General features: G+C 44.1%; 1 protein-coding gene across 1 annotated transcript; it reads left to right on the forward strand.

Moving 5' to 3' along the window:
* Positions 1 to 7,388: 7,388 nt before the first annotated feature.
* Positions 7,389 to 10,609, forward strand: SOX11 (SRY-box transcription factor 11). Its single transcript, XM_063125136.1, has one exon. The coding sequence runs from the start codon at positions 7,686 to 7,688 to the stop codon at positions 9,003 to 9,005; it is 1,320 nt and encodes a 439-aa protein (XP_062981206.1). The 5' UTR covers positions 7,389 to 7,685; the 3' UTR covers positions 9,006 to 10,609.
* The last annotated feature ends 3,113 nt before the right edge of the window (positions 10,610 to 13,722 follow it).

A 13,722-nucleotide genomic window follows, 5' to 3' on the forward strand; every position in this document is an offset into this window, starting at 1 on the left:
AGAGTTGCATTCATTACATTGCTAACTGCATTCAGCATTTAACCAACTTAAAAATTAAAACTGATCTTTAAATATTTTCATATTATCTTGGATGCACACATCAGTAGTAATGGTATGACCATCAATCAAACTCTGAAACCACTCCCACTGACAGGTACTCCTCCCCCTTTAGGACCGGATGTCCCACCCTCGCTGGAAGTCCCACCACCGGAAAGAGCGGTCACCTGATGGGGATCACATGACCCAATAGAGTGACCCCCTCTGGACCAATAGGAAGAGGTTTTAGAGCCCTAACCCATACGGGTGAGAAAATAGTACCCATGGGTGGTAGTTCCACTTGGTTGGTCCAGCGGGGTCATGTGACCTTTCTAGGAACTCGCCAGGCTATCCTGGACCATTAGGAAGGGGTTTTACAGCCCTAACCCATACGGGGGTGTGGAAACCCCCCTAGATTGGTATTTCCACCCAGATTGGTTCAGCAGCGTCATGTGACCCCTCTAGGAGCTCGCCAGGCTATCCTGGACTAATAGGAAGGGGGTTTAGAGCCCTAACCCATATGAGGGTGCAGAAGTCGCCCTAGTTTCGTATTTCCACCCAGATTGGTCTCTAGGATGCACGTGGTCCTGTAAGGCCACCCCTTCACTCTAGGCAGTGTTTTACAAGTATAGAAGCAACACCTTTTGCTTGCCCAGACATGTTTCCTGTATAGAGAAGATGGCAAATCCGAGCCGCTCCACTGGCCCTTCTGTAGCTCCTCCACACCCTTGAAGATTCAAACCAGAAAGAAGGGAGTAATTCAGGCTTCCTCATATCCACCAGCAGACAGAAAAATTACACTACGGTCTCAGAATATTATAAATAATAGTTCTGCTGCAACAATGAGTAAACCCTCATCTGTTCGACATGTAGGGTTTTCTTAAACACTGACAGCCTTGGATCATCAACCTAGAAAGATGACATTGACTACTGAGAACTTACTATTAGATCTGTACCCTTCAGGACCGGATTCTATTCCTGAAACCGCACCATGGGTCGATTGGAGAATGGATTGTACTGAACAATGGTCTGATACAGAGTGTGATTGTGGTTGTGATCTAAAAAATGTGCTCCTAAAGATGGAGTGTGCTGTTTTGAACCCTGTTGAAACTGTGGATGGAGGGGGCCTTATGAAATTAGTTCTACCATCTGAACAGAAAATGGAGGTGGGAGATCCTGACACATAACTGCCTCTGGGAGAGCTGATGGAGGTTATGGCAGAGAATGGCAGCCCCTCTGTGAGTATTTTTATATATTAATTTTTTTCTTATTAGTAAGTCCAGGGTGATTCTTGATTACTAAAAAAAACTATCCTCTGTTTTACACAGGATTGTGGTGCTTTTGAGAACTTGAACATTGACACTTCATGGACTGTCAACATTGCCTGCATATCGTGTATTTTCCCAGCCCTGGACATTGAAAAATAACAGTTTCTTATGTTATTTGAACCAATAAAAGCAGTTTGTTGTAAACTTACGTTTCCATTCTTGTGTTAATCTACAATATGAGTAGTAATAGTATGACCATCAATCAAACTCTAAAGCCATGCCCACTGACAGGTGTTCCTCCCCCTTTTGGACCAGACGTCCCACCGCCGGAAAGAGAGGACACTTGACGTGGATCACATGACCCCTCTGGAACAATAGGAAGGGGTTTTAGAACCCTAACCCATACGGGTGTTCAGAATTCTCCCCTAGATTGGTATTTCCACCCGGATTGGCCCAGCGGGGTCATGTGACCCCTCTAGGAACTTGCCAGACCCCTCTGGACCAATAGGAAGGGGTGTTAGAGCCCTAACCCATACGGGTGCAGAAATAGCACCCCCACACCGGATTGGCTAACCGGGGTCAAGACCCCTGGGATGTAGCTTTAGCCCTGACATGCGCAGGAATGGAAATGCCCCCCTCTGTGGATTGACCCAGAGGGCCACCCCTTCGTTGTGGCAGTGATCTAAAAAAACAACGTCTTGTTCTACTTACCAGACTCTGGAAGAGGTTATGACAGAGAAAGTAGGCACACCGGTAAGTATTTTATTTGTTCTTAGTGGTACGTCGAGGGTGATTGTTGATTACTAAAAAAAAAGCTATCCTTTGAGTCAGAAAAGGGAGACAAGTCTTAAGAATTATGATTTTCTTGTTAGTGGTATTTTTAATAGTTTGATTTCCATTATGCTAGTTTGTAACAATAGCTATTGTACTGCCAGTTAAACAAACTTTCAGGTTTGCAATGCACTATTTTTAATTTTTTTTAACTTCCGGTCCAAAAGGGGGAGGAGCACCTGTCAGTGGGCATGGTTTTAAAGTTTGATTGATGGTCATACTATTACTACTCACATCCACACACATACTACCAAAAGATCCATTGCAAGCTTCAGTTTAGATTTTTGCAATTACAAATGTGAACTCATATTATACAAATGCATAGAAACTAGCAAATATTTGGTCATAAATAACAACAACAACAACATGTGAATAGATTGGTTTGCTAGCATTTGTATATATAGCCAGTTAAACATTCTCTGTCTGATTACATTTTTCATTTTGCACTCACAGAAAGGAATGCTTGCATTTCTCAGAACAGCAAATTCACAGCCTCCTGTATATTTCATAAAGTCTCAGTAGAACAGGTTAAAGATAGAATCACATAATTAAATTTTTAATTTTGACAAACACCCTGGGTGTCTGTATCATGCCTTGTGGTGGTTATGTTAACCTCTTGCCAGCTTGACAATAAAATTATATAATATTGCATAGCAGGCAATTTGCAATCCCAAACCCAATTATATTGGCATGTTTTGTTTTTTGCTTTAGCAGAGCACATTTGGTGGGGGAAAGGCATTTATGACTGCAGACCCTGGAGGCTTCCACACTAGCATTTTTTTCTCCAGTATCAACAGTATTCCCTCTTTCATTTTTCTTTTTGCTGAGAATCCAGATGACATTTTCCCCTCCCCCAAACTATTGCTATCCTGTGTTGTTGTTTTTCCAAGTATCATCCTGTGGGGTTCCTGCCCTCCCTGCTTAATTGCTGCTTTTATGATATCTTTGGTGCTTTCATTGCAAGTGCATCACATCCCACCTGATGGCTGAACTGATACCGTGCTTGCTATAGTCTCACCTAGTTTGGAGGTGTGGTTTGTGACGTATCTGGGGATGACGTGCAATCTTGCCTCTGTCCATTTACTGCATATCCTTGCTTATTTTAGATTACAACCTCTCTGCCAAGAGGTGGAACTCTAGGTATACCACTACAGTTTTAAGGCAAATAGGTTTGTGTGTGTATGTATGTGTGTGTGTGTGAGAGAGAGAGAGTGAAATTAACATGGATTCTTGTCACTGGGCTTTTCTACATGAGTTTTTTAACCTGCCACTTTACCGAGGTTTCTGCTACCAGATTCTTTGTGTGATTAACATCAGCTTCTTTATGCATCCCCACCCCACCCCCCTCTTGTGTGTGTGTGTGTGTTCTTTATCTGACATTTTGTAAGTTCCATTACACAACCATTTGGTGCTTCTATGGTAAGGTAGAATTGAGCAAATACAGCCGGGTTTCATGACACCATTCATGGATATACCAAACTTTTCTCATTAGGAACAACAACAACACCATAATGGTTGCAATGACTGGGAGAGACCCTGGAGAATGACATTGTGTAAAGCACCCTCAAACTACCATGAGTGAGGAATCATGAGCACAAAATAAATGCCTCGTGTAAAACCTGTATTGTTGCCTTTATTAGCAGAAGGTGTAGGATTTGTATAAGCAAATAAAACATTATTATTCACAGCAATAAGTTGTTGAATAGTAAATATGTAACACTGAGTGGTTCAATTAATGCATGTTCTCTAATACACAATAGTCTGGATCACACACTCAAGGAAATACTATACAATCACCTTCACTATCTCTCTCCAATCCAAACCCTCTCTCTATCCTATCTCATTTTATCTGACTCACGCAGCATGCAGTTTATATGCCATACACACTTTACCCACCCTTCACATATTCAGCCAATCATAACACATATGCAAATTCTCTGTTTCTCCAGCCACTCATCTCAGAGATATATCAGGAACATATAAACATAGACTTACAATAGCAACACAATAGTACCTTTACAGATTCCATACATATGGACATGTGACATCACACCTGGGAAATAAAAAGTTTTATAAAAAGGCTTGCCCTGGCACCGAAAAGTCCAGAAGGGTGGTAAGCCTCTAGGGAGGGCATCCCACAATGAGGGTTCCACCATCAAAAAGGCCATCTCCTTAGCAGCCACACGCCTCACCCACAGGGGAGCCTCTTTCTACACCTAAGGATGATCCCAGGCAAATGGAGGGGTCGTCCCTGCCTGCTCCCGGGATCCCCTGTGTGTCATTTGCATGCACAGGGATGATCCCGGGATGATCCCTGGAAAAAAGGCAGGTGTCAATGTTTATCTATCTGTTTTGTATGGTCTGTGCTGTTTTTTAAAAATAAAATAAAATCTTGAGAGGGTTCCACCCTTAAAGACAGCCTAGAAATAATGTTAAAAGGATAAATACATAAATAAATGAGAGCATGTATTTTCCACACCTTGGAGCTGCATCAAAGGAGACAGGAGCACTCTTTACAATTACCCTATTGCATCTTGCCCAGCAGCAATAGATTTACCTAAAGTGAAATGAGGAAAGTTCCCCCAGCATAGTATCCCTTCTGAAGAAGACAACTCATTATGTGGAACTATGTATTGTACAATACAAATTAGCACTGGATCTGGCTAGTGGCTGTCTGGAGAGGTTTATGTCCTACCTTGAAATAGGTGATACTAACCATTGTCAGATATATGTACAATCTAATACCCTGTACAGTATGGCATACATGAGTGGGGATGAAGGGAGAAGGAAATTTGTGCTCACTTCAGGAAACTTTTTGGTGGTACTTGTTAGTAGTGAGTGTCTGCTGCCTCATCAAATCACTATCTTGAGGTTCTGGCAGTGCAGTCCTTGATTTTTACTTTTGTTGTTTCTTGTAAGCCATTAACAAAGATGGAAGTTGAAATGTGTTCAGCCTATTTGTAGTTTTTAAGGTTTGTATAAAATCTGGTTTTAATTTATTTATTTATTACATTTATATCCCACCTTTTTCCTGCAAGGAACCCAAGGTGGAGTACATAATGCTCCTCCTCTCCATGTTATCCTCACAACAACAACAACAACAACAACCCTGTGAGGTAGGTTGGGCAGAGAGTATGTGACTGGCCCAAAGTCACCCAGTGGGTTTCCACGGCTGAGCGGGGACTAGAACCCAGATCACCCGACTCCCAGTCCAACACCTTAGCCACTACACCACACTGGCTCTCCACTACACTACACTGGCTATATATTGTCAAATGTCTCTTTTTTATATTGTTACAGCATGTTAGCGTTATAGCATTTAGGTTTTACAATATTCAAGTTTTTATTTGTACATGGGGCATATATGTCTTTCTTACAATGTTTTTAATATTTGCACTTTCTAATATTAAACTATTTTAATTGCGTATATTCATGTCCCTTAACTTAGGAGTTTGTTAAATATATATATAGTTAAGGGCCATTTTTGCTTTGTTGTCATTGCGCCTGAAAATGAATGCCATAATATTCCCATTAACATTGCTGTGACATTGGAGTAACACATTCTTTGGGATGATGGACTGATGTGGTTGTGTTAGTATATCCAATCCTAACTCAGCATGTATGTGCTGGTGCAGAAAGTCTACAGATGAGGCCATATATCTTAATTTTCAAAAGTGTCATTATGCCCTGATTCTATAAGCACTTCTGCAATCATGACACTTAAAGCACCGTTGAGCATTTCTTGGGGGTATCTGTGGAAATGTGTGAACATTGTTTGCATGAAACAAATTGCAGAAAGAAATGTTTACACTGAATGTTCATTCCAGCCAGTGTACATTTTAAATTTTAATTAAAAAATGTAGGACATGCAAAGTACAGGCTTAAAATGTTTGCGCTAGAATTGTGCTTTGTGGAATTGTACTGATCATGGGGATGGCACACCCTTTCCTAAACGTGTTTTTGTCGGCATTGCCAGTCTCATCCAAATATCTTTATGTACTTTAGGAAATGTTATATTTGGTTAAAACCTTTATTATTGTCAGTGTTTTAAATTTAAATTTTTCTCTACAAATTATAGTGTCAGCATTCCAACTCACCTTGGGTTGTTTTTCATTTTCATTATTCAAGTAAAAGGGTGACATAGGGAAGGATGGGTTTACAAAGGAAGAATAGCAACAACAAAAACCATTAATATGCATTTGATTGAATATGCATTTGAGTGTGGCTAGCAAAAATACATGAATAGAGGTAACATACCAATTGGGTTGCCTCTGGAAAGCAAGAATATATGAAACTTTTAATGTCCCATCCCCCCCGCCAAAGTCGACCAATAGATAACACATTCCCTTTGGCGTGAGAAACACCCACAGAGTTGCTTTCGAACGGGTGCCACTGATATTAACCTATCAAAGGCGCAGCCGCTAGACAGTTGTTCCTGCTATTGGGCTGTTGTTGCTGTTTTTTGAAAAGCAGACGCGAAAGGGAGCAATATAGCTTGGGATCTTGTAGGATGGGAGGTCCAGGGGAGGGGGAGGCAGGCAGGGGAGGAGGAAAGAGGAAGGAAATCAAACAATATGCAAACCAGAGGATGTATATAATATTTTTTGTCTCACCAAAATGAAATGAAATAAAACGGTGCGCCTGCTTTTTTCAGAAGCGAGTGGTACTAAAGCGCCACCTACAGCTGTTGGATGTCAACCCCATCGATACCCTGAGGACGCGATTCCATTGCTACAAGCATGAGCTCACCCAGCGTGACACCAGGCGATGTGGGAATTATCTCCCTAGATTCACCTCTGCAATCTCACAGATTCTGGTAAATAATAATGATGCTGATGCTAAATAATAATAATAATAATAATAATAATAATAATAATAATAATAATAATAATAATAATAATAATGCCATTTATATATAGGAAGGTGAGAGGCTGAAATCATTAATCCAGCTCTGTTTTAATAACCCATAGGAGTCTTCTCTCGCTCCCCCACCCTCTCGCTGCCCCGAATATGAAGATTAAGCTCCAAGCCCAGCCTCCTTCCATTTCCACTTCACACACACCCCCTTCTAAGCACCACCGCGAAGGGGGTGTGTATGCATCCATGGGGGGGGGGACTTAATAAAGGCGGAGAGGAGGAGCCGAGGGGAGGAGTTCGAGGCTCGCCATTGGCTGGCTGAACGAGTGATGTCACCCATATGAAACCCTGATAACTAGTTGGGAGAGAACCCGCAACTTTTGCAGAAGGGGGAGTGTGATCCAGCGACATCTCTGGGTCCGGGCGGCTGCTGCTGCTGCTGCTGCTGCAGGGGGAGGGGAAAGAGCCGGAGCGAGTCCTGCTGGAGGAAGGAGCCAGCAGCGTGCGAAGAAGCTGGAGGGAAGCGGGGGAAAGGCGCTTGCAACTAGCACACCGGGCTTCACCTTGCAACTGCTCGCTTGAGGTGTGCAAGCAGCCGGTGGGAGCCAAGAAACACGCGCACGCACGCACACACTGCGAAAGAAACACACGAAAGGCTACAAAGAAACTCAAGAGAAGCAATCAGCCCCCACCATGGTCCAGCAAGCGGAAAGTCCAGACACCGAGAGCAACCTGCCCCGAGAAGCGATGGATACCGAGGAAGGGGAGTTTATGGCTTGCAGCCCCGTAGCGCTGGACGAGAGCGATCCGGACTGGTGCAAAACGGCTTCGGGCCACATCAAGAGGCCGATGAACGCGTTCATGGTGTGGTCGAAAATCGAGCGGAGAAAAATCATGGAGCAGTCGCCGGACATGCACAACGCCGAGATCTCCAAGCGCTTGGGCAAGCGGTGGAAAATGCTCAAGGACAGCGAGAAGATCCCGTTCATCCGGGAGGCGGAGAGGCTGCGCCTCAAACACATGGCCGATTACCCCGATTACAAATACAGGCCGAGGAAAAAGCCCAAAATAGACCCATCCGCCAAGCCCAGTGCCAACCACAGCCCGGAGAAAAACACACCCACCAGTACCGGCGGCGGCAACGGCGGCAACGGCGGCAGCAGCAAGAGCGCTAAAAGCTCCAGTAAGAAATGTAGCAAAGGGAAATCGTCTTCTTCCTCTTCCTCCTCCTCCTCCTCCTCCTCCTCCTCCTCCTCGTCTCCCAAGGCCGGGACGAAGCTGGCCCCCCACCCGGGGGACTACGGCGGAGAGGATTACCACCAGTTCGGAGCGCTGAAAATGAGCAGCAAAACGGTCAAGTGTGTCTTCATGGACGAGGAGGAGGAGGAGGAGGAAGACGAGGACGACCTGCAGCTGAGGATCAAGCAGGAGGACGAGGAGGAGGAGGAGGACGAAGAGCAGCACCAGCAGCAGCACCAGCAGCAGCAGCAGCTGCGGCGGTACAATGTCGCCAAAGTCCCGGCGAGTCCCACCTTGAGCTCCTCGGCGGAGTCCACCGAAGGGGCGAGCCTGTACGAAGAGGTCAGGGGCGGCGCTGCGGCGCATGGCGCCAACGCCAGCAGGCTCTACTACGGCTTCAAGAGCATGCCCAAGAGCGCCCAGCAGCCCAGCCTGTCCCCGGCTTCCTCCAGGTCCATCTCCACCTCCTCCTCTTCCTCCTCCTCCTCCTCCTCCTCCTCTGCCAGCAGCAGTAGCAGCGAAGAGGCGGACGATCTGATGTTTGATTTAAGCTTGAATTTCTCCCAGCACACTCACGCCGCCTCGGAGCTGGGCGTGAGCTCAGCTTCAGGGAACCTGTCCCTTTCTCTCGTGGACAAGGATTTGGATTCGTTCAGCGAGGGCAGCTTGGGCTCTCACTTCGAATTCCCCGATTACTGCACCCCGGAGCTGAGTGAGATGATCGCAGGCGACTGGCTGGAGGCGAACTTTTCCGACTTGGTCTTCACTTACTGAAAAAGCGAGAGAGAAAACAGAGGAAAAAGCAACGGGAACGCGAACAAGCTTGAGAGAGAGAGAAAGAGATCAAAAGGACTGTGGGGAAAAGAAGAAGAAAAAAATCGGTAAAGGAAAGATTATGCTAGTGATATACGCTTAAAATTGGTGGAGTTTTGAAGTGAAGTAATGATCAAAATGTCTTTGGGTTTTTCTGTTCTTTCTTTTTAAAGTCTTGAAGTTAGTTCCAAACCAAGTCCGGAGTTGTGATTTTTTCCCCCCTTCTGATTTTGTATTTCTTTTCTCTTTTTTCTCCTTTTTTTTTTTTAATTGGTGATCACAACAGCAGCAGCAAGGAGAAAAGTCAAATGGGACTGGGGGTTAAAAGATACAGAAGGCGCTGTTTGAAGCTTGTCGGTCTTGTGATTGAAGTCTGGAAGATGGTCTGCAAAAAAAAAAGTCTTTTGGCAGCACAACTGTAACTCAAGGGGGTTTGTGGATTTTTTTTCTTTCTCCTACAAAGATTTTAAAGGACTGTTCTGATTTTTTATTTTGTAAAAGGGACCATTGCAACTGTTTTGTTTGTTTGGAGGAGAAAACTGATGTCTTCTATGCATCCGATTCTTAACAAAGCTGCAGGGAGCTTGAAAAAAAATGCAGACTGTACAAACGCTTACAAAAAAACAAAAACTGTGAACTGACTTAAGATCAGAGTTTACTTTTCAGATCAAATTGTTTATGGTTTTACAAATGTGATTTCTACTTGCCAACTTTTTTTTTGTAACTTGTTCCCTTATACCTCCTTGATTGAATACCAGACAGCCTAGACCTCAGTACACAAAGGTATTGAAACATTTTTGATACATAACAGACCTCAGTCTTTTTTAAAAATTAATATATTTTCAGGCGTATTTTTGTACAGTGAAAGGGAACATTCTTGCTGTGTTTTTTCAGTAAGACTTTTCAGGCACTTCTTCCCTTTTATTTTAATTTTTATTGTTTTTCCTCTGTTTTTAGCATGCAAGTTATATGGGTACGTTTATGTCCTGGTTTTAAAAGGATTAAAAAAAATCCTTGCATCTAAAGGCCTTGTGGTTTAAAAAGAAAAAAAAATAAACAAAACACTTTTTTGTACAGCTATAGTTCAGATTTGTTCAATATTTGTAGGTAAAGATTTATTGAAAATGGTGATATAGACCTCAGAGCTGTTATCTTAGTTTAAAAGATTGTATATGTACTGTACTATAGTAGGAATTTATGTATCTCATACGCTGTGATATGTGGATGGGGGCCCCAGATGGAAGGTATGAAACTGGATTCTCGACTTTTTTTTAACAAAAAAAAAAAAATGAAATGGGAAAAAGAAAGGCACATAGTAAAAGAAAAAAAGTTTCTCATTTTGTGCAATATAATTCTTAAAAGTACAGACCATCTGCGTATTTTGTAGCAAACGATGGCAAAAAAGCAGACTTGTGCACTGTCAACATCATTGCCTGTTTTTTTTTTAATGCTGAAAGTCTGTATCTTGACAATTTTAATAAATCAGCTGGAACTGATAGAAACTCGATTCGCTGTTAGTGTCTATAGAAGTAACGCTGGTGGATATGCCATGTATCCAAACCCTCCCTCACCCATGGAGGAGCGTTAGCTGAGACTTCATGGAGGGCGGGGAGGGGTGCGGGGGGGGGGGAAGCGGGAGGCTGAAGGCAGAATATACTTTAAAGGGCTTCTTCTCTTCTTTTATACCTCTTCCCCATTGCGATATGTGTCTCCCCCCCTTTTTTTTTTCAGGTTAGTTGGTCGAGTTCGGTGTGTGTGGCTGGCTGGGTGGGGGCATGCAAGGAGGAAGGCTAACCCTGGAAAAGGGGAGGGTGGCGGGATAAAGGGCGAGAGGGCTTTGATTCGGTTCGCGTTTTAGGGCTGTGTGTGCTTTGGTGTGTGTGGCTCCTTCAGCTTGAGAGGCAGGTACCAAGCGAGCAAGGATGCTCGCGCTTGCAAACGGGAAAGGGGTGCTTCTTGCAATGAAGGGATTGCGGCGGCAGCCTTTGCTGGTGACGGGGAGCTTCATGTGGCTGTGCCGTTATGGTGGGGCGAGGGGGGGGGAGTCACCTTCAGGCTTGCTTTGTGTGTGTGCGTGTACGCGCGTGCGCGTGCGGCTGAGGCGAGACGTTTATCCAAGTGTTTCCAGTCTTACAGGATTTGGTTATTTGGACTAGCTATTTTCCCTCACCGCGGCCCCTCAGTTAAGTCTTCTCAACGGTTTTAATTCTCCACCATATCTGGGGTGCCTTTCTCTTCCTCACCCCCCTCTTTCCCCCTCTGCGTGTAGGGCTAGGGCTATATTGTTGCCCTCTCCTTGGCGGTGGAGGAAGGAAAAGACGGTGCGGTGGGGGGGAGGGAAGCTGGTGTCTCTTGCTTCGCTCGCCGCCAGACGCGCTCTTAGGCGAAGGGGGTGTGTCTTGACCATGTGTGGCTGAGTGAGCTCGGAATATTGCTGCTGCTGCCGCCTCAGGAGCGCGCCGCTGAAGGGGCCGGGGGGGGGGGTGCATGGGGGCCAGGCTACCTATTTCCAGCAGCTGCGATGTTATTAAGTAAGCATGCCATAAAGAAAATGCGGCTTGGGGACTGAGAGAGGCCGAGCGAAGCAAGCGGGGTGTGCGTGCGTGTGTGTTTCAATTATTATTCTTGGAAAGGCGCGCTCCCGTCTCCTTCCGTTCTGTCCACACACCCACTCAGCGGCGGCAGCAGTAATAGCCGCCGGCTTAGTTCATTGCTAGGGCTCTTTCTCTAGAGAAGCTGGGAAAGCGCGGGTCACCGAGTGGCGGCGCGCGTTCCGAAGGCGGAGGACAGGGCGCGCGCGCAGTGTGTGAGTGTGTGTGTGAGAGAGAGAGAGTGGGGGGATTCTAGGCTCGGAGCAGGAGCATCTCTGTCCCCTCCCCCTTCCACTCTGTCTATGTGTGAAGGGAGGTACCTTTTCTCCTCAGCAGGAGGACTAATGCGGATGGCTTCTCTCATTTTTCATATAGGCAGCTCGCCTCTCTTCACTTCCCCGCGCTCCTCCTCAGCTGCATTTCAGGAGCCTTTCCACCGGTCTGGGAAACGTGTGTGTGTGTGTGTGTCAATAGACAATTTGGATGTAGTCTTTTGCTTCCAGTGTGGCTTCCCCCGCCACCCCCCTCCCAACCACATTTTTCTTGTTATTAGGCCGTACTGGCAATCGGCCCTTAAGCGCAGTTGCTTCTTTACAGTGGCTCTCCTTTCTCCCTTTATTGGCCTGGGCAGAATCTCTCTGTAGTGGAGAGAGGAGGTTTGCATCTCCAGTGCCTTATTACACTATTGCTTAATCAGTGCCAGAGCAGCAGGTAGTCGCTTTGCCAATGAGACATGCTCTAGTTCCCTTTTCTTTACAGGCCATAAATGTGCCACAGGCAGAGGGGCTGAGCTGCAGCTGCAGATACTTTCAAATAAATTCACAAACGCTTTTTCTTTTTTTTAAAATGAAATAATATTTAGTCTCACACTTTGGAAGACAGATGACATTTCTAAGTGGCTGCAATCCAACACATACTTACCTGAACTCAGTGGGACTTACTTCTGAGTAGACATGTATAGGATTGCACTGTTAAGCACAATATTACTTGTGACACACTATGGCAGGCCATCTATTTGTTTTAGTTCACTAATAAATCACTCGCACAGCTATTAATATAGTGAATAAACTATCATTCAGTTAACCTCAACCATGACTACTCATAAGTCCAACAAAGTTCAGTGGAACTTAGTACCAAGTAAATATGATTGCTCTTACTTTAAAATATGCCTGGTTCATATCAATAAGATGGACTTTTGTGTAAGCAAGGATAGAATTGGGCTCTTAGTAGTTTACAAGGGCAGTTCACTCTGCTGGTAACTATGTGAATCACTGCTTCAGGCTTTCAGGCTAGCTAAAGAAGAATATGTATGATATAAATAAAAGAAAACATTTAAAATCTAGTTTGTTTGATCAAAATAAAATTTCTGACACTTGAGTGGTGAGAGATCAATTCTTAGGTTAGTTGATTAAACTGCTATTGAAACTGCTATTAAAACTGCTTTCTTCAAATCAAGATCAAGACCTATTATTTTATTTTTAAAAGTTTGGTTTAAAGCTTTGTTGGATTAAAAGATTATGACATACCTCAAAACTTCAATTTGTGTCTTGCATTGTGTTAAATCTTTATGACAAACTATTTTAAGACAAAGCCTAGTATAATATACAACAGCACTTGGGCTATGGATAGTCTTCAATAAAGCAAAGTTTCTGGAATTTTAAGTTTTTGGCCTCTTAAATTATCAGTGTGTTAATGACTAAGAATTATTTTGGTTTTAATGCATTGAAATATTTGTTGACAAAAGAGGTAGAGAGAGAACTTTGCTCTGCAATTTAGAGTACAATCTTAAGCATTGTGCTGACAATAAAGTCCCACAAATTTTATTGGGGCTTATTCCCTAATGAGTGTGTTTAGGTTTGCAGCCCTAGGCATTAGCAGCACAGTCTTATCTATGTCTACTCAGAAGTAAGTCCCATTGAGTTGAGTGAAGCTTACTTCCAGGCAAGTGGGTATAGGATTGCTTAGTTCTCCTGTAGTTGAAACTATCAAGTTCATGGGCTGGGCATGATCAAATACCAGTCTTTATTGAGCCCAGACTGAGTCAAAATGTTTTCATTCCTGCTAGCTCTTCTATCTTAATGCAGCCT

Source organism: Elgaria multicarinata, chromosome 4 (genome assembly GCF_023053635.1).
Source record: "Elgaria multicarinata webbii isolate HBS135686 ecotype San Diego chromosome 4, rElgMul1.1.pri, whole genome shotgun sequence".
Classification (NCBI taxonomy): Eukaryota; Metazoa; Chordata; class Lepidosauria; order Squamata; family Anguidae; genus Elgaria; species Elgaria multicarinata.